The sequence below is a fragment of the Podarcis liolepis genome, assembly GCF_965112155.1.
Source record: "Podarcis liolepis genome assembly, chromosome: 3".
Taxonomy (NCBI): domain Eukaryota; kingdom Metazoa; phylum Chordata; class Lepidosauria; order Squamata; family Lacertidae; genus Podarcis; species Podarcis liolepis.
The window spans coordinates 76,651,142-76,672,023 of record NC_139557.1 but is presented as its reverse complement, the minus strand read 5'-3'; the positions used below and the strand labels follow the sequence as shown (position 1 = coordinate 76,672,023).

Below are 20,882 nucleotides of genomic sequence, written 5' to 3'. Positions count from 1 at the left end.
GCTGACAGCACATGCCATGAGTACAATATCCCAGCAATGGCATCAAAGATCCTAGCATAGTTGTTCGTGACAAGCAGAAATGATCAGCTGTTGTTGTAAGGAAGAGCTTCTGCAGCAGAGGCCTGGTGAGGAACTGACATTGCCCCCCAAAAGAGGATGCTGCACTATCTCTCTCAGCACTGAAAGGCTTCTGCAGCAGCAAGGAGCCCATTGAGGGGAATATAATCACCTAGACATAGAGGGACAGCACTATTTCAACAGCTCTAAGCCTTGAAAAGCTCTTGCTGCAGCCTGTGGGACCCTTCCAATGTTCTTTGTATTGTGCATTCATGATTATTTGTGCTTATTATTGCAATACTGTTTGCACCTGCAAGTGTTTTTTTAGGGGGGGGCATACTGCTTCATTCAGTGCATCATGTACTGTAATGTCCTGCTGAAATTTTGTAACTTTTTGTACTACATCATGTTGTGGTGTTTGGGGGTGTTTGTCCTGTTTTTGTTGTGCTATGGTGCAAGAGTGCCCATCAGGCGGCAATAATGCAATAATCTTGGGGACACAGAGCAGTGTGAGCACTTTTCTTATTGCAGAATGTCCAGTATTGGGGGGGATGGGTTACAATGGCTGTGTACACAATATACCTTTACAGCCCATTCGAAACTCGTTTTCCCCCTCAAAGAATTATGGGTACTGCATTTTGCCACTCACAGAATTATAATTCCCAGCAACCCTTAACACACCACAGTGCCCAGAATTCTTTAAGAGGGAAGAAAACGTGCTTCAAATGTCTCTAAAAGGTATAGCGGGCATGCAGCCTATGATCGTGCAACCTGAATTTGCTGGTACAGAAAATAGTGAAAATGTGGAAGCAACCTAACTTTTTATATATCAATTGTTCTGGGCTTGTTTTATCCTGCTTTTGTTGCACACAAGGGCCCCTCCAGATGGCAAGAATGCAGCGACATCAGGAAAGGATTGTAAAACAACAAATACAACCTGTGGCCCTCTCAACATTGTTGGACTCCAACTCCCATAAGCCCCAGCCAGCGTGGCCAAAGGTCAGGCATAATGGGAGCTGTAGTCCAACATTTGGAGGGCAACCAATTCCCCATCTCTGTCGTACAGGTGTGAGCTAGTTTAAAGTAGAGCTGAGCCACCTCAGACAAGCTGCTGCTCAAATATCTTGTCCCTCAAAGCTCAGGGTTTCTCACTACCAGTGGCGTAGCGTGGGGGGTGCAGGGGGGGCCAGCCGCACCGGGCGCAACATCTGGGGGGGGCGCTCGCACCCTCAGCTCTCTGGCCCTACCTGGCTCACTCACTCTCTCTCACTGCAGTGCTGGCTGTGCGAATCCGATCCGAGCCGCCGGGTCGCCGCCCACTGTGGAGGGGGGGTGCCAGACGTGCGGTGCGGAGAGAGAGCGAGGGACTATCTGGGGGAGGGACAGTGCAGCGGCCGTCCAGCGCAGCGCTGAGCGCGGGAGAGAACCACACCAGACCAGACCAGGCAGCAACAAGAAGAAGCTGGCAGCGGCGGCAGGTTAGGGGTTAGGGGGCGCAAATTACTTGCCTTGCCCTGGGTTAGGGGGCGCAAATTACTTGCCTTGCCCCGGGTGCTGACAACCCACGCTACGCCACTGCTCACTACTAAAGGTGATGTTACATGTTACTTTACAGCAAAGAGCTACCCATTTCCACAGCTTTGCTGAGGGTGCATTTTTTATAATGCCTGAAGGGCATTTGCAGGTCTGAAAACACACAAAAACCAGTTGTTGCATAGGCTGGGGATATAATAGGGTCAGCAGAGAGAGGCTGCTAAATATCCAATGCATTGTTTGCATTTGGTCCTGAAATGCCTGTGTTTTCCTGAGCTTTCAGACAGCACACGCAAAGTAAACGCTGCTTTCCCTCTTCTGCTTTGAAGCCACCCAGAACAAATATTTCCCATATTCTGGGGGGGAAATGATTGTTATAGGTGGCATCATTCCTCTTCTACTCTTAGACTCTTCCAAATAGGGGCTTAGTTTGCTAATGGGTCTTTGAGATATCATAAACAGGTCTTTGGCAATAGGCTCTTTTCTTCTTCTTCTATACTTATCATATTTCCCCTAGAAAAGGCATATCAGGATTAAATTGTGGCGAAGGGTTGGGCTGGGTCAGTGGTGTTGTGTGGATGCTGCAATGGGGGAAAAGCATTTTCAAACACGGAGAACCAAGTCCACACTAGACACCTGCCTGGAAGCATCCTCAGTCATAAACCAGAACTGGGGAGGCAAAACTACACGAAGGAATAAAAACTAGAGCAGTTTTAAGAGTGCCTTTAGCTGCACCGAAGCACATAGCTTCACATAGTTGTCTCATTAATACTGATAAATTGGCTAAGAAACTTGCTTTCCCTCTGTGAAACAGGCTGAGCTTTGATAAGATTAGACAGTTTTACAGCTCAGCCTGGAGAAGTGGGGGTGGGGAAAGGATAAGAAGGGAAGAGAATGGCTCGCAGGGAAGAAACCCGTTTTGCTTATGCACAATGAGAGGGCGTACGGGGTTGGAGAAAGGACACCTGGGCCGGCAGCAGCCTTTCTTTATCGCCCCTTTAGGCTATCTCAGCTCCGTAGACCATGAGGTCCCCGCCCCCGACTCGGTGGGCTTCCCAGCGTGTTAAATGTAGCATTTGAGTATCGTTCTGCAAATACCACGCAGTGACCCAATAGCACCCTCAACGCGGCCGCCTTCAAGGAGCCACCGGGCTCTTTGTCGCTCTTCAACGCGGCTGCCCTTTGGGAAGCGGGGGGCCACGCGGGGAAGCAGAGCTCTAGAGAAACGGAAGATCGGGGAAGGGGCTCCCGGGAAAGAGGTCAGGAGAAGGGGCTCCGCTCGCAGGTAAGAAAGGGAGGGGCGGGCCAGCGCGCTAGCCTTGGGCGAAGCGTGGCAATGGGGAGCTATGCGAAACATGCCCGGCCAATAGGCGTCGTCCGAATTGCCGTCAGCGTTCGAAAGGAACAGCGGCCGTCCAATGAGAAGCGCCCTCGAACGCAGCCAGGATTCCACGCCGTCCACAAGTTGCGGCGGCGGCGGCTGGCCTCTCGCGTCCGCCTGGGCTGCCTGTAGCGCCGCCTGCCGGCCGCCTCTCCTGCGCCTGGCTCCTCCCCTCCGGCTGCCCTCCGCCCTGCTCGGCTCGCTCACTCGCTCGCTCCCCGGGTCTCCTGGTGTATTATGTCATCTGCAAGCGGAGCGCCCGGCCAGGCTCCGCGAGACGGCGCGCAGTGAGCGGAGGAGAAGCCGGGAGGCGCGTCTCTCGGGCGGCAGCGCTGTGCAGGGACCCGGAGCTGCGCCGGCTGGGCGCTCCTGCCTAGGACGGCTCCCCTCGGCCGGCCGCGCCGCCGCGCCTTGCTTGCTTCCCCTCGTCCCCCGGTGGCTCCGCTGTCCTCGGAGGGGGTCTCCCGCCCGGGAGCCAGGCGGATGCCGCCGCAGCAAGAGGGAGAGACGGGCTACATCAGCAAGCCGCTGCCGGGCGGCTGCGAAGTGCCCCCGGTGCCGCCGCGGAGGGTCCGCAGCAGCCGGGCAGCGGCACTGGGGGCCGCGCTGGGGAGCCGCTGCCGGGCCGGGGCGGGCGGCGGCGGCGGGACTGGCGGCGGCGGGGAGCCTCGCCGCAGCATCAAGTGCGTGCTGGTGGGAGACGGCGCGGTGGGCAAGACCAGCCTGGTGGTGAGCTACACCACCAACGGCTACCCCACGGAGTACATCCCCACCGCCTTCGACAATTTCTCAGGTAAGGGGGCGGCGGAAGAGGGTCTCCTCGGAGGCTGCCGAGGAAGCACTTCCCCTCGGGGCAGCAGGGTCGCGGCGAGGCGGCCCCTCCAGCGTGCGATCCGGCTGGGCAGGCGCGTTTCGCCCTCGGAGCGCCGCGTGGACTCTGGCTTCTCTTTCAATCGCCGTCCATTTCCAGCCTTGAGACTCAAAAAGGGGCGGCTCCCCTCCTTGGGAAGTTCGCGAGAAAGAGCAGCGTTGCTCTTTGAGCTCCAGGTGGATGCAGGTAGAAAGAAAGGAGGGGCCGAAAGAGGACCCCCCCCCCACGTCCGAATATATAGGGAAAGGATCAGTCTTACGGTCAGGGGACCAAACGGGTTAGATTAAGCCCCTTTCTTCGGGAGGATCGTCTAATAGAGAAAGAAGCTCCGAGAGATACGTGAAGAAGAAACTCCTTTCTTTTCTTTCGCATGCCCGTTCCAGATCATAACTGAGGGCTCGAACTGAAGAAGTGCCCCGCATAAATCGAATTATTCCTATTTAGTTGTATATAACACGCGCCGTTTAAAATGCAGACGTGCTGTGCTTCCTCTGGAATATCCCCCCCCCCTTTTTTGCAAGATTGAAAGGTTTTTACAAATCTTGACCTGGACTTCGAAACAACCGAGGTCAAGGGTGATTGTAACTCAGCGGTGCAACATTGACTTTTCACGCAGAGGGTCCCTGATTCAGTCTAGGGCATTTCTAGGGCCCAGATAGGCCCACAATTCTGGAGACCCGCAGCTGGCTGGACCAATGGTCTGACTCTGTACAAGCGATTTTTACTTGGAGTTAAGTTCCACTGTGTTAAATGGGGCTGACACATGCATACGCCTTAATGTCCTTGTTTGCTTCTGAGTTTTGAAGCCTCCACCATTTATAACAGTATTTTCCATGCCGTTTCCAGGCGTGAGGGTTAGGAACTTGGTCACAACTAAAAACAGGATCCTTTGAGTTCTAACTAGTTCTTATGGGGGCAACCTGTAGTGGGTGGGTGTATATATAAACATGCCTTTATATGGCGGATATTCATCTTTCAGGGCAAAGTACTTTTATTGCCAAGGGTTCCTGTGGGTCTGATTTACCCCAGGCTCAGGCGCTATGCTGAGGGTGCTGTGCCCACACAGATAATTCTGTTCTTTATTTTCCCAAAACGTCACACTTTCCTATCATCTTGCAAATCCTCTTGGCTGTCTCATAATCCTTATCCCTTTAGTTAGGTTCAGAAGGGGGGAAAGTAAGCCCTTGTCCAGTCCCCTCCCCCACCTTCTATTAGTTTAAATCTCCATTGATTTTCGGGGGGGGGGGCAGGGAACAGCGTGGAGAGATGGCTTTCTGCGGTTTGCCGTGTGAATTGTTGTAATTAAATAGCCCCTGTCAATCTTCCCAGTTTTTAATAAGGTTTCTGGGTGTTGAGTGGAAGCTGCTGGGTCATCAGTCCTGGCTTAACTCCTTCGGGGATAGATACGAATCTGGGAGCTGCTTCACATTTTGACAGAAAAGAGGTGTCCCTGTGCATTTCTGTGCTGGCTGTGTCTCTTCTCCAACATCTGAAGGGCATTTTCATGTCTGAGAACATGTGATAAACATGCACCTACTGTTGGGAGTTTCAGTCATATGTGGTTTGTGTATGTACACTGTCCAGATATTCAAATGCCCTTCAAACAGAAAACACACTGCTGACCTGCTGTGGAAATGCTGGGGTCTTCTTCGTTGTTTGCCGCTGTATTGTGGCCTTTGTCCTTTGTGGTGAAACATTCTCATTTTGAAGAACAGGCTCTTACAACCTCATGTCACCAAAGGTGCTCTCCCTGTCCTTTGCACCAGCTTAGACCTGAGCAACCCAGCCCTCTGCAGCAGGTATACTTGGGAGTAAGTTCCATAGAGTTCAAAGGGAGTTAGGTGTGCTCAGCTGCTTCCACAGCAGTACAGTTTGGAGACTTTATGTGAGCCCAGTCCAACCAGCCACTCCTTCCTGGAGCACATTACTGCCTCACATTAAACTGTAAGCGGTTTTGCTTTGCAGCAAGCAAATACCTGAAGGGCACAGTTTTTCTGCAGTATTGAAAATTGATGCAGCAAAAGGAAGTGACAAAAGCAATAAATCTGCAGCCGTTTTGGGGGAGGGGATTAAACCAAGCAAAGCCCACCCCCTCAATTAAAAAATAGCATATTGTGTTTAAACAGGGAAGCGATGGTAACAATGGCCTGTGATTACACGTGGTTCTTTATCAAGCTAGTTCTTTTCTGAGGGTGGAATGATAAATCCTCTAGTCAGAACTGAAAGGGATGCAAAAAGAGCAGCAGCTTCGCAAGGGATGTGTCAATATTTGCATTGTCTTTTCTGCTTTAAGGCAAAGAGGGGCCTCCTTTGTGCCAGGACTTTGAAAATCAATCCTCAAGCAAGTTGAAGGGAATGGGGTGGGTGGTTGGGATACAAAACGGCCTGAGTGTTTGGGGACAGCTCTGTTCTTTCTTTTGCATCATTCAGTGATTTTGCTACTTAGCCCATTGGGAGTGTACCAAATTTTTAAAGTCCTGAAGGGCTTGGGTAGGCCTCAGAGTTGGGACTGAGGCGGCTTTTGAGCTCCTTAAATCACAACCGGTTCAAATAAATACGAGGAAACACCTACCGGTAATTCTTCATGAGTGGATGAAAGTTTCACTGACTCTTCCCTCCCCTTCCATTTCAGCTGTTGTATCCGTTGATGGCCGGCCAGTGAGGCTCCAGCTCTGTGACACAGCTGGCCAGGTCAGTAAAACTACTTACTTACTTGAGTGGAAGGGTGGCCTAACCTGGGGCAGAGGGAGGAAAGTGGAGGAAGAAAGAGCTAAGACCCTTTTTGGGTGGAGTGGTGTGGGCTCTGCATTGTCACTTCTTTCAGGCTGCTTCCCTGGGTGACATGAGAAGGCTGGGAGGAGGCAGCAGGAGCCCAAAGGCAGGTCCTCCCCACACAGGGAGTATCCCAGCTTCCCAAGGCTTGATGCTTTGTGTGGGGAAGGGCTGCGGCATGGCCTTGTCCCAGGTGGCTTCTCAGTTACCTTGAGGGCATTGGAAGGAGCAGCCCTGCAACAGTTCCCTTGTTGCCAGAGTAATGTGAGTAACTGGACTACATAGGAAGGACCGGCTACTGTGGGAGGAGAAAGACTTCCTGCTTTGATTTGCGGTCTTCTGTTGTGCAAAGGTGAGTGACGATGAGTCACCCACGTATGAAACAAAGGCACATGTTTACATGTGAATTTGCAAGCAGCCCACTACCTGATTTGCAATGGATGGCTCAAAAAGACAAAAATATACTGCACTACACACTGTGACGCATGGGAGTTTTCTCTTTGCAAGCTCTCTGAGTGCATTTTCATAGAGTGGTCGCTTCTAACACACAATGCATAAGGGGACTTCCTGTTTCCTGCTGGCTGATACTGGGTAATCCAGCAGTTGGCAGCATATGAGCTGTGGGTACCTAGTGGCTGTCTTCTCCATCTTGTTATGGAGGGCCTTTTGGAGCCATGATTGCTCGTGACATCTTTGTCCTAGATCCATTGTTCCCGTGGCCTGTTAGCTGTAGATAAGAGATGGAAAAAGAGCCTCGATAATCTGGGGCTTTCTTTCGCACTCCTAATTCATCTCAGTCTCTGAATCTGCTCCTCAATTCTACTCCTTGTGGGAACGCATTCCAGTTTTAAGCAACACAATGACATCAATGCGACAATTACTATGAGGACATGCAAACAAGCTCTAATTGTGCAAATATTTGTAACCGCAGCCCACAGCTTCAGTGCGGTACAGCATGCTTCAGTTCAAACTCTGCCTCCGAAGCTAAGTGACAGGAGTCTTTGGCTCTAGCCTTGCTTCCTAAGGGGCTTAAATCTGGGAAACAAATGAGCTCATGAACTCAGTGTCCCTGACTCTTGCCCTGTAAACCTCAGTCTTTTGCAAGTGCCCCTGAAAAGAAGTGTATTCAAGTGGAAGGGGCCTTGTAGTAATTTCTTTAGATGTATTTTGAAGAACTGCACGTCTGTGTTCCTTCAACATTTTTCCAAGTTAAGAACCTCTGACCCCTTGCAAGTTAAGATGCATGTTTCAGTTTGGCAACAAAACATTGGCACAGGAGGTGCATCTCGGACTGTGTTTGCTCTTCGCTCTTCTTAATTTGAAACCCTTGGAAGCATGCTGTATTTTAATTAAAATGCTACCACAACTGAGGCAAATTGTATTGGTTTGGGAGGCCGGTGATGTTGTGCTTTTGTCCTGTCAGCAAGAAGGAAAGGTTGGGTGCAGGCAAGGAGTTGATTTGCTTCCCCCAGCTGCAGCCCTTGAAGCCTCTGGGCCTAACAAAAGATTTGGTTAGCTGCATATCTGCCAGTAAGTGTAGTGGAGTTTTTCCCCGTGTGTGTGTGTGTGTGTGTGTGTGTGTGTGTGTGTGTTGCAAACATTGTCTGCATGTGGCCTCAATCCAGATCAGGAGTTCTTTTTATGGGGCTCTGAATCAGAACAGGGAATGAAGGATTTTTAAAAATCTAACCCACACTAGGATCCTGATCTAGAACAGCCCCACTGGCAATTTTTTAAAAAACATACACAAAACCCTACACTTAAACAAAATAAAAAAATTCCTTCCAGTAGCACCTTAGAGACCAACTAAGTTTGTTATTGGTATGAGTTTTTGTGTGCATGCACACTTCTTCACATGAAAGCTCATACCAATAACAAACTTAGTTGGTCTCTAAGGCACTACTGGAAGGAATTTTTTTATTTTGTTTCGACTACGGCAGACCAACACGGCTACCTACCTGTAACCCTACACTTAAAGACACAGCTACATAACTAAACTGATTTTCATGAGTGGTATGTGGCAACTTTCCTCCCTACGATTAGATTTTCATGTAAGAGTTAGTCAAATCTTGAGTGGTGCAGCAGTGACACATACTGCCTTGACCTGAAACAGGATCTGTAAGGTCTCGCCTTTGTTAGGCTCTCCCTGCAACAGACTATAAACTGCGAAGAACCATAACACTCTGATCATCACACAGGATCCACAAATCAGAAAATCATACCCCATGGCAAAATCACAGTTTTGCTGCATAGAAGGAACTACAAAAGGGCACATAGCATGGAGGTTGAGTGGGGAGGGAGGCAGCACATTGGGAAATGTGAACATGAGGGTGTTCTTTATTCATGGCACCAGAAGTGTGTCAAGTGTAGATCATGAAAATTGGATGACAACAATAAATATGAACCTAGAACAGCAGGCCTCTGAAGGGCTATATTAAATCATGACTCCTTCCAGAGGATCACGTTATATGACAGTGTGGTGCTAAATCGCTCGCACCTTCCTGTATCAAGCTTTGCCTGGATTTAGTGTGAAATCTCTCATCAACTGTGTCTTGATCATCTGAATTCTTCAGTTGTCCAGATCCATTGCTTTCCCCTGCTCAGTCAATAAACCATTCGGATAAACCAAATCAAAATAAGAAACACATTGAAATAAGAAGCAAGTAAACAAACAATATTCAGGGTATGTTCACGTTTACCGCTCACTTTGCATGCAGTCCTATCTTACTGCTGCCATTAGAAGCTGCATTCAGAGTAGGTACCCACACAGCAAGGAAGCCTGGGATTACTCAGACAATGTTCCAAGCCACGTAGAGGCAGCAGGAAGTGGCCTGTTTACAAATTTAAGGTTAATAGATAACCTGATGCAGAGATTGACCAGGGGAGTCCTAAACAAAAAACCCCCCATCCACACTGTTCTCATATTCGGGGGGGGGGGGGAGGGGGCAGCAAGCCCTTCCTAATACCACAGAGCCCAAAGGACCAAGACAAATAGCCAGAAATACCTGTGCAGCTCTCTCTTGAACTTTGAACTCTTACTTCCCCAGAATATTCCTGAGTGTTTTACACTTCTCTGAATTAAGTGTTACTCTAATATCAGTTTGAAGACTGTGATTGCAAAATTGGTACAACAGTTAGGTTGGAAATCAGATCACTGTGCTACTTTCTGTGGGATGTCTGCAGCATCTTAAAGTAAATAAGTGAAGAGCTTTTAGTTTCTGCTTACAGGAGAAATTCCCCATTTGTTTCCTGTAGTAGTTACTTGTAGCTGGTTTACTCTGAGCTAGTCCTAATTAACCATTGGTGAGAATCTTATCAATGGGCTTAAGCAGAGGTACAAAAACCCAGTCTCTTGGAGCCCCAAAACTGCCCACTGACACCTGGTGAGGTGCAGAGTTCAAGAAGTGCTGCTGTTATTCACTCCGGTCCCTAGAAAATCTCATTGTCTCATGTTTTGGGGCAAAGTCACGTCTAGTTTAAATTTACCTAACTCTTTGCTGGATTGTGGCCAAGTACGTCAGATTGGATCTCTGCATTGCTTCATGCATCTGAGAACTGCCTTTTCCCTTTTACAACTGCTCACACTGGCAGTTCATAGCCATCTTGTGATTAGACAAGATCCGGAGATCAGGTTCTGCATGACTCTTTTCCAGCTGCCAAATCTCCAGGTGGCAATTTTCTTTCCTTTTGCTTAGGTTTGTGTTAATTCCATTTAATTTCCTTTGTGTTGCACCAGTTCAGGTGGCTATCCCATTCATCCCGCATGAGTTCTCATCAATCCTTCTGGTATTTACAGTGCCTCCTAAGTTAGTGCCATCTGTAAGTTTCATCTACGTGCTCCCACTTCCCTTCCAGGGTCACTAATGAAAACAGCTATATGAAACAAAACCCAATAGTAATCTCTGAGGAATTCCACTAGGAAAAGGGTAAAAGCTGTCTTTTCAGCAAAGCCTTTCCTTTGGTTCAATTCAGTTTCCCATTTGCCTGTCAGTTCTTGCCGGATGCCTGGCCTGCTTTCATTGCATCATCCCTCCTGTATGGCTATGCATTCAGCAGAATCATCTGGGACAGTCTTATAGGACTTTGCCACTTCCTAATGCAGGAGGTGGATCATAAAAAGGAACAATGTCCCATATCAAAAACTCCTTTGCTTGTCAGGGGAATATGGAGGCTAGCCTAGTCTTTGCCCTGATTTGCTGGGTTTATGAGGATTTTTTAAAATGGGGTCGCATTCAAACATGCAATTCCTTTCAGTATCATACAGTGGGTGCAGTCCCAGGAGACCTATATCCCAGCATTTCCCTGAAAGCTCTGATCTGTAAGTTCTGCAGCCCTATTTAGATGTTGCAAAGAAGGGGAAGAGGCAACAGAGAGGATGTAGGGTTTGTGCAGGAATTCCTAGATATGTGGGGTGATTTCTTAAGCAGTTGGAGAGTGGGAGAAACTCTCTCCCTCACCTTGAACCATGGAGCTTTGAAGGGCTTTTTGTTGCTGAGCAAACGGTCTCTCAACATTCACGCTTCTTTTCCCCATTTTCCCCCAGGATGAATTTGACAAGCTCCGGCCCCTGTGCTACACCAACACAGACATCTTCCTGCTGTGCTTCAGCGTGGTGAGCCCGTCCTCTTTCCAGAACGTGAACGAGAAGTGGGTTCCAGAAATCCGATGCCACTGCCCCAAAGCACCCATTATCCTTGTTGGGACACAATCGGACCTCCGGGAGGACGTCAAGGTCCTCATTGAGCTGGACAAATGCAAAGAGAAGCCCGTGGCGGAGGAGGCCGCGAGGCTCTGTGCCGAGGAAATAAAAGCCGCCTCTTACATCGAGTGCTCCGCTTTGACTCAGAAAAACCTCAAAGAAGTCTTTGATGCAGCCATTGTTGCTGGCATTCAGTACTCGGATACTCAGCAGCAGCCAAAGAAATCGAAAAGCCGGACTCCAGACAAAATGAAAAACCTCTCCAAATCCTGGTGGAAAAAGTATTGCTGCTTTGTATAGTATATTTTGCAAAGGCTTTGAAAACAGCAGTTGGATACTGGGAGCGGGTCAAAGCTATATTAGCTCAAAATCTCTCTATTCCAGAGCACACGGACTGAATTTCACAGCTCTACATGCTGCTAAAAGTCACCTGTTGTCGTTGGAGGAGGAGGAGGTGGTGGGAGGAGGACCTGAGGGAGCTGGTTGATGTGCATTAGGTGGAAGGCTCCCAGCCGGAGTCAGCGGAGTGTCCTGTTGCCAAGGGACAACTACCCCACACTTATGTGAAACCAGAAGCTGGGCCGAGGAATTGACTCCATGCAGAAGTGGGAGGAGCCGCAACAGAGGCCTCCGATGCCAAGGCGACACAGAAACCAGGAAAAGACTATAGGAGGACAGAGTTTGACAGGTGGATGTTAGAAAGTGTGTGCTCCTTAATGACATTTGGCTTCCCACGCGCCCGTTTTCCGTCTTGCCATCTTCAGAAACTATAACATGCATTCCAGAAACATCCATAGTTTGATAAATTTAGCAGAATCTGCACGTAAATCCTATATATTTTTCTTAAGACGATATGCCTACTTCATGCACAGTGTAGGGATGTCTTAACACAATGAGCTGCTTACATGACTGCATCTTATTTGTAGACCCCTGACTTACAGATCTTTTACATGGTGTAAATGTGCATGCTTGCCAAATTATAAAAAAATAATAATGATGATGATATTTTGAATAGCCTTGGGTTGCTTTTCTATTTCTAGGGACCCCATGACAGGTTTTTTATCAATTTATAAAGGATGTAATCCTCCCCTTAAACGATGCACCAAATACCTGTGAAATGTATGTATCTGATGGTCTAAGTCAATGTGATGATGTTTTCTACAAGATAATCTCAACTAATTGCATTATAGTCTTTTTCACATAGTCAGGTACTGCACATTTATGTACCTTAGATAGGGCCATCTTTCTGCATGATGGAATTCAGTGCCTATCAATATAAGGTGAGGTGGGATTAGAACAAGCTGTCAGTCATAAGCAGTAGGAAATCCATCCATTGATGCCAATGGAAAAGTCTTCCAGGTAAATGCATGGCCATAGAAATTGGTCCTGATTCAAAATATACCAAATCTGTCCCTGTCAATTTTCATGTAGTGATTTAAATGTTTTTTTTTAATGATCATAAATGCAGGCTAGCAGTGGTGGTAACTACCTGGGCTGCTTGCTTTGTCCATGCATTCTTATGGTCTTCCATATTGCTTTGAACAAAATGAACATTAGCCAACATGCAACACATTTTTGGTGGTGACCCAAATCCCTTTCAAGACAATTCAAAGGTATATTTTAAATTTTAACAAAATGGCCTGCCCTTGCAATAGATTACAATGTGATGGATCTAAAATGTGGAATATTATTTGCTCCAATATCTACCTATAGAAATTCCTCTTCTAATTAAGTAATGCAATGTTCTGAATTCTGGAGATTGAGCTGTTTAGGAACCTGATATTTGCAAAATGAGCGCAAAAGCCTTAAGTTATTGTCTCCTTTTCTGTATTGTCAAGATTCCTCCTCCCACCAGCCACCGCCTTTAAAGTAGGCTTCTTATTCATTCCATTATCATCTTAGGTTTAAACTGGCCTAATTCAGGCATGATGAGGAACAATGGTTTTCTGCTACATTAATGAACTTTGGATTTACATGTTTCCCTGTCCTCCCTTTTCATGTGCCAACATCTGCTTTAGTTTTTAAACTAGCCACAGTTCTCTGTGAGTCCAGGCTTCGGGAACTGTGGTTAATTCAAAAGCTAAAGCAGATGTTGGCACATGAAAGGGGAGAGGGAACATGTGAATCCAAGGCTTCCATGCTTAGAATAAGCTAGGATCAAACAGGTGGAAGCTAGGGGGGCAGGTGGAAGCACATGAGTTCAAGGTGGGGGCCCTGTTCCTATACCAATAAACCATGGTTTCCCATTATGTCTGAATGCAGTCTACACATGCAAGCCCTGCAAACAGAATCCACATCAGATCTAACAGGGCTCCTGCAGAACCTCTATATTCACTACATCTTGTACATGAGAAATACCAGTGCAGAAATCCCAGGCACCTCCTTGCCCAATTGTTTAGTACACAGGGCATTAAAGTATTTTTCTTCCAGCCTTAGGTGAAGTTGCTGCCTACATTTTTTTCAGTGGCTCTCATTTTTCCTAACCTGGTTGGGATACGTTTCCTGTTTCAATGTTGGCAGTAGCTTTAGTCTGACTCAGCCCTCTCCTGCCCAGATGGGAGAACCATCTTTTCAGTGGGTGGTGATGTTGGGGGCAGACAGCAGAGATCAGCAGAGATTCAGAGTTATCCAAAGCCCTGCTGGACTTGTTGCAGGAGGGCAGAAGTAACACGGTTTCTGCCTTTCCAGATATATATTTTTAATGGGAACTATTCCTCTCCTGTCATTTCTGATGGGAGAGAATGCACAGACACGAGTTCCAGGGCTTACATACGTTTCCTTTAGTTTCAGGGGACTGAGAAGGGTACTTGTAAGATCCATCAAAGCTATGCTTTTCCCTGACCCATCCCCAGCATGCTTCCTTTAGGCCTCTGATGATATTGGACCTCAAATGTTGGTGAGATTTCTGCAGTGGGAGGTCCTATCTCAACACACCCCCCCCACCCCTGGTCTGACTTTTATATTCAGAGCAAGGTCTGATTCATCCCATAGCCCCAGGAAAACACTCCCAGGGACCATAGACTTGCATGGCCCATCAGAATGTAGAACACTATTTTTTTAAATTTTCAATGCATACAGTAAGTCTGCCATTTTATTACTGTACTTATTACTGTAAGTAATAAAAGCATAACTAGCAGTGCATACAGTTTCAGAGGGAAATCAAGAGGGGGGAGTTCTTTCACTTGCAGTGTGGTTTAAATATTGAATCCTTTCAACTCCCCTTATTAGGCTTTTTGGTGTCCCCTCTTCATAAAAAAGTAGGTCACAGAAACCAGGAAGAGACCAAAATGGAATAAGGGAAACTCAAGGGTAAGCGGGGGTCCCCTCACAATTGGACGGACTGCTTATTTTGTTCATTCTTGTTCTTAAAATGTGTTTAAAAACAAACTCATCCAAGTCTGCATTACATGTGTCTTATCGTGCTTATCTGTGATTACCTCCATTGACGCCATGTTTAAATAACATTAAATGATGCTTCAACTTTTCAGGACTGTTCTCCTTTTCTAGTGTAGCAAACTGATCTGTGTTACAGAGGGCCAAGCTACACAAGATGCAGGAGGGCCATGATCAGATAGCCTGAGTGAATCATAGCTACAGGGCTCCCCAAATGGTATTGGGGCAGTGGCTTTGCAGGAAAGTTTTAAAACATATTACTCTCTGCGCCATTCCTCCATTCTAAATTCTCCCTCCAGCTCCAGGAGAAAACGTACATAAGGAGAAGAAAAACTATTTGGCCTGGATTCTAAGATGAGTGAAAGGAAGGGAAGTTTGTAGAAGAAAGTTTGCTCTGTGGTCCCTAAAAAGCCTTTCTTGCAGGGTGGGAGCTGCCACGAACAATATACAGCGAGGTTTGGGTTGCTTGGGGAAGGAATGGATGGGAAACCCCATGTTTATTGAAATCCAAGCCTGATTCTGGGTGATTCTCCTTGCTCCAGTGGCATCTTGCAGCCCATTCCACATTGTTCTGGAATGCAGGAAGTCTGCTGGAGATAAGAGGCATCAGACTTTCTTTCTATGATGTTCCTTAACTTATCTTGGGATGCATGACTACAAAAAGAGCTTGTTTTTAGTTCTTTGGGTACATATCCTTCAATGCATATACAACCATTTTACCGTTTCAAATAGTTTGAATCAGATATAGAAAATCCAATAATTGGGTTTTTTATTTATTTATTAAAGAGCTACGGTAATCAAGCTGTGTCTTTTCCTAACGGCCTCATTAGGCGTAGGCTCCAGTTCTGCAAAACCCCTTGATAAAAATTGGCTACAATGTTGCTCCTGACCTAGCTGAACTTGTAAGATCGAGGCCAAATCCCAACTAAATCACAGGGTGAACTTGCTGAAATCCATGGACTTAATGCCATTGGGTCTACTCTTGAGTCTGACTTAGTTTGACACAACCAACATTCCAGAATCTATGGGACTTAGGTGTGCTAGGAGCAATGCATAAAATACACATCTGCTGAAAGTTTCAAAGTGTAGTGGAAATCTTGACTGGAGTCAAAGGAGCCTGATTCAATAAAAATATGTTTGCTCCTGCAGTGCCATAGCTTGGAAAATAAGTTTCCATTGCACAGAAACTCTGTATGTTAACTTGCTTGCATATGGTCAACAATAAACTCATAATGGTGAGAAGTTAACATCTGGTTTTCTGAACTTTCTATATGCAGGGCTTTGGTGTTATCTGTGGGTATGTGGATACTGACTCGAATGTAAGGGCCAATATCTCTCTCACACACACACACCCTGCCACCTTTATTGCTCCCCTGTACAATGGGAATAAAAGATGGATGATTACATTTTTATCGGGAGCTCAAAAGGAGTACAATGCTTGCTGGAAAGGGAGTGGAAACTTTGCCTATCTACTATTAACACATGGGGACTGCTCAGGCCGCATACCAAACCATACGCTCCATAAAGCAGTCAAGTTTCATAAAGCTGCAAAAATCATGGCTTTTCAAAAATGCAGCTCATTCTGACTTCTCTCTTTTCCCAAACAGTGTGCCGACTTGGGACATATGAATGAAGTGATTTAATACTGTTGTAGATATTGGTATACTGCCAGCTACACTTCTTTTTTTTTTTTTTTAATATTTTATTAAGGATTTTCTTGTTTTACAGAAGTGTAGTGCCTCATATATATTTTTCCCCATGTAACATTTTTACAAATCCGTTTCATTTGTTGAGGCATTAGGGGGAGAAGAAAATAAAAATAAAAATAAAAAAGGAGAGAAAAAAGAGAGGGGGGTGGAGAGAGGGAATATGGATAAGGGTGGGATTGGGTGGCGGTGTTTCTATTATGTTTAATGTATGTAGAGTTTGGTGTCAGCGTGCTTGTGTTGTTCACTTGTGTTCCTTTGGTAGTGAGAGAGGTTGGGGTTGGCCTAGGGTGTGATTGTTTGCTTGTGATTGGCTGCGGTGATCTTTGTTTTCGTGTGTGAGTGAGGTGGGTGGGTGTTTTGGATCAGGTTAGCCATATTGATTTGTATGCTGTTGGTGGATTATTGTCATTGTCCTGTTGGGCTGTGTATGTGATAAAGGGGAGCCATACCGGGGTGAAGGCATCTTCTTCTGTTTGTCCCCGTGTCAGTTTCAGTTTATTAGTTAATTTTTCTAGTAGGGCTGTTTCCCATACTATTTGATACCATTGGTCCATGCTTACTCCTGACAGGTCTCTCCAGTGTCTGGTTATGGTGTTTCTGGCTGCTGAGAGCAGGTGGGTTATGAGTTCTTTGTGGTGTAAATGGGCATTGTTGTCTTGGAAGATGTTTAGTAGGGCCAATTCTGGGGTGGTGTCTATTACTTGCTTAGTTATTTTACAAATTTCTTGTATGGCTGTTGTCCAGAACAGTTGGATTTTGGGACACTCCCACCACATGTGGAAGTATGTGCCTGTGGAGGTGCACCCTCTCCAACATTTTGGTGAGGTTCCTGGGTGTATTAGCGCTAGTTTCCTTGGTGTTAGGTACCACCTGTAGGTGAGTTTCAGTGTGAGTTCTTTTCTTTTCGTTGATATGGATTTAAAGGGGGGTTTAGACCACATTCTGGTCCATTGAGTGGGGTTTATCTCATAGCCTATGTCATTCTCCCATTGATTTTTGATTGCGTCTAGGGGATTTGCGAGATTTTGGAGTAGTATTTTGTATATTGCGGATACCATCCCTTTACCGTTTCCCTTTGTTGTTAGGAGGAGGTTTTCGAACCCCATCCCCACTAATCCCCCTGGCATACCACCCATTATTCCACCATGCAGCACAAAACCTCAAGATAAAAACCTGGCGAACCAAAGGCTTGTATCGCCTAATAGACTTTTATAAAAATAACAAACCCTTGTCAACACAAGAAATACAAGACAAACTAGAAGACACCCAAATGCCCTGGTTAACACAACACCAACTACATGCCCTCTTAAACAACCCAACAGTAAAATCGCCAGCTACACTTCTCAAATGTTTCTTAAAAAACAACAACAAACAAAAACACCTAATTTGCCCGTTTGAGTAGGAAGTGTCTCCTGTAGCCTATAATCTGATGTGCCTCAGGACGTTTTGTTTTCAAAAGTGTGGGCTATACTTAAAAGCAAGCTTTCTGTGGGAACGTTATCATTCCCCCTCCCCTCTGAAAATAAATTCTGATGGCTCTTTGGCCTGCCTGTTTTACAGACAGCGTTCCTCTCCCCATGCAGATACCCCAAAGGAAGTCTGATGATTTCTACTTACATAACCCTCAGCCAGCATGAGGCTACTTGCATGTCCTGAGGGGGGCATTTCATGGGCTGCTGTCAATTTCATTGTTGGTGCTTAAATGCCACATTGAGCTTGCTCTTCTTAACAACCTAAAATAGGTCTGTGCTGTTACACGGCTCACTCCAGCGCATTGCAATAGAGGAAGTACATATTTTCCTTCCAAATTGGGGTCCTGGGAAGCTGTCTGCTTCCAAATAGACCTCCTCTGTCCCCTGCCACGTATTCCATAGCAGATAAGGTCCAATTATTTAATGTATGCGTGGATGTCATGTACGTTTACGCTCATCCTTTACGACGCAGTCTCAATGCACACTACTTAAAGGTTACACACTACTTAAAACAAGTGAGCTGTGTAGTATTTAACAATAGTAAGCCATCAGTTAGACTGAATCAAACAGCAAGCAGATGCAGCAGTGATGTAGCAGAAGAAGTGATACTCGTGACTGCACCCTTAAAGGCCAGTGCAAAAAGGTATGGTATGTCATGATGGGGACTCAGGTGGCGCTGTGGGTTAAACCACAGAGCCTAGGACTTGCTGATCAGAAGGTCGGTGGTTCGAATCCCTGTGACGGGGTGAGCTCCCGTTGCTCAGTCCCAGCTCCTGCCAACCTAGCAGTTTGAAAGCACATCAAAGTGCAAGTAGATAAATAGGTACCGCTCTGGCGGGAAGGTAAACGGCGTTTCCATGTGCTGTTCTGGTTTGCCAGAAGCGGCTTAGTCATGCTGGCCACATGACCCGGAAGCTGTCTGCGGACAAATGCCGGCTCCCTCAGCCCATAGAGCGAGATGAGCGCCGCAACCCCAGAGTCGGTCACGACTGGACCTAATGGTCAGGGGTACCTTTACCTTTACCCTTATGTCATGATGGAACCAGAATACCTTGGAGGGAAGGGGGGGCCACTAAAGAGAAACCCCACATATGTGATTAATTTATTGGTATACTGCCCTATATCCATAGATCTCAGGCGTGCCTTACACCCCTTATACCTGAAGGAGCGAGCGTCTCCACCCCCATCATTCAGATGGACTCTGAGGTTCAGCTCCGAGGGCCTTCTGGCGGTTCCCTCGCTGCGTGAAGTGAGGTTACAGGGAACCAGGCAGAGGGCCTTCTCGGTGGTGGCGCCTGCCCTGTGGAACGCCCTCGCATCAGATGTCAAGGAAATAAACAACTATCTGACTTTTAGAAGACATCTGAAGGCAGCCCTTTTAAGGGAAGTTTTTAATGTCTGATGTTTTATTGTATTTTTAACATTTTGTTGGAAGCCGCCCAGAGCGGCTGGGGAAACCCAGCCAGATGGGCGGGGTATCAATAATAAATTATTATTATTATATTACATACTTTACAGTGGGGTGGGACCACTAAGCAAGGCCTCCCCTGCTGAACATAACATCTGGTCAGACCTATGCGGGAGGAGGCACTTCTTAACATGGGCCCAAGTCGTTTATAGAGTTTTATATGTCGATGCAAACATCTTGTATTATGCTCGGAAGCACTCCGGCAGCTGGTGCTGACCTTTAAGAACCGGTGTGGTGTGTCCTCCCCTGGCCTGGCTGCTGCATTCAGCATTGGCTGTAGCTTCCAAACCATCAAGGGAAGCCCCACAAAGCGTTTGCTACAATAGTCCAGTCTGGAGGTTACCAGAACATGGGTCACTGCAGTCATGCTATCTCGTAACGGACGTCCATAATTAGTGAACAAGCCAGAAATGGAAAAAGGCACTCCAAGCCTCCCTAAGCCTCAAGTGACAAGGCTGAATCAAGGAGTACCCCCTCATTTCTTCAGGAGAGAGCAACCTTGTCCATAACAGGTCATCTGCTCCCTTCTTGGACCTGAGAGAGAGCCAGCAATTTACAATGCTCCCATCTTGTCTGGATTCAAGTTCATCTGGCGCACAGCACCTCCAGGCAACAGTCCAGCACCTAACCTGCCTCTGCTGATTCATATGGCACAGATAGAGCTGCATGTCATTGCGTACTTATGACACCCCCCAACAGCTTCATATACTGTAGGTATTAAATAGTGTTGGGGGGGGCTAGATTGACCCCTGCAGGACACTGCAAATTATTTCACAATGGTTACCCTCCCATAATGGCACAGAAGTAGAAGTGAAACCATTGCAGAGCACCCCCCCCCAATTTCCAAATACACAAAGCTGCTCCAGGAGGATACTATGATCAAACGTCACTGAGAGGTGAAGGAGAATCAATATAACTTCATTTTTTTTGTCCCTGTCTCAACAAAAGTCATCGACCAAGGTGGCCAAGACTGTTTTGGTGTCATACTGGGGCCTGAGTCTGGACTCAGAAGGGTCCAAATGGTTAACTTCTTCCAACTACATTGCCACCACCATCTTGAGCACCTTGCTTAAGAAGGGAATAATAGCATCCAGGTGATAGAACGTCATAGAATCATAGAATCATAGAATCATAGAGTTGGAAGAGACCACAAGGGCCATCGAGTCCAACCCCCTGCCAAGCAGGAAACACCATCAGAGCACTCCTGGTCAACACTTCTGGATCCAGGAAGGTCCTCTTAAGGGCAGGGCACACCACCACCACCTCTTTAAGAGTACCTTCCCATCCCACACCAAGGCTTTCTCCACTTCCTGGGCCCACCCAGTTAACTCCCTCTGGTCCACTCTTATAAGTAATAATGGGCAATGGTCAAGAGGTAAAGACCATATCATGAGGCTGCAACAATTGAAACTGATCTAAGTTAACAAGAACACACTGTTCTGTTCTGGACTGAATTGATTTGGCCAAAGATGCCATTTCAACACTTATTTAAAAAGCAAAAGTCTGATTTGAAGTTAGCCAGGCTGT

At 46.8% G+C, this 20,882-nt stretch overlaps 1 protein-coding gene across 1 annotated transcript; it reads left to right on the top strand.

Moving 5' to 3' along the window:
- The first annotated feature begins 3,205 nt into the window (after positions 1 to 3,205).
- RHOU (ras homolog family member U) lies at positions 3,206 to 14,798 on the top strand. Its single transcript, XM_083496972.1, has 3 exons — positions 3,206 to 3,764; positions 6,475 to 6,533; positions 11,158 to 14,798. The coding sequence occupies exons 1-3, from the start codon at positions 3,455 to 3,457 to the stop codon at positions 11,611 to 11,613; spliced, it is 825 nt and encodes a 274-aa protein (XP_083353098.1). The 5' UTR covers positions 3,206 to 3,454; the 3' UTR covers positions 11,614 to 14,798.
- The last annotated feature ends 6,084 nt before the right edge of the window (positions 14,799 to 20,882 follow it).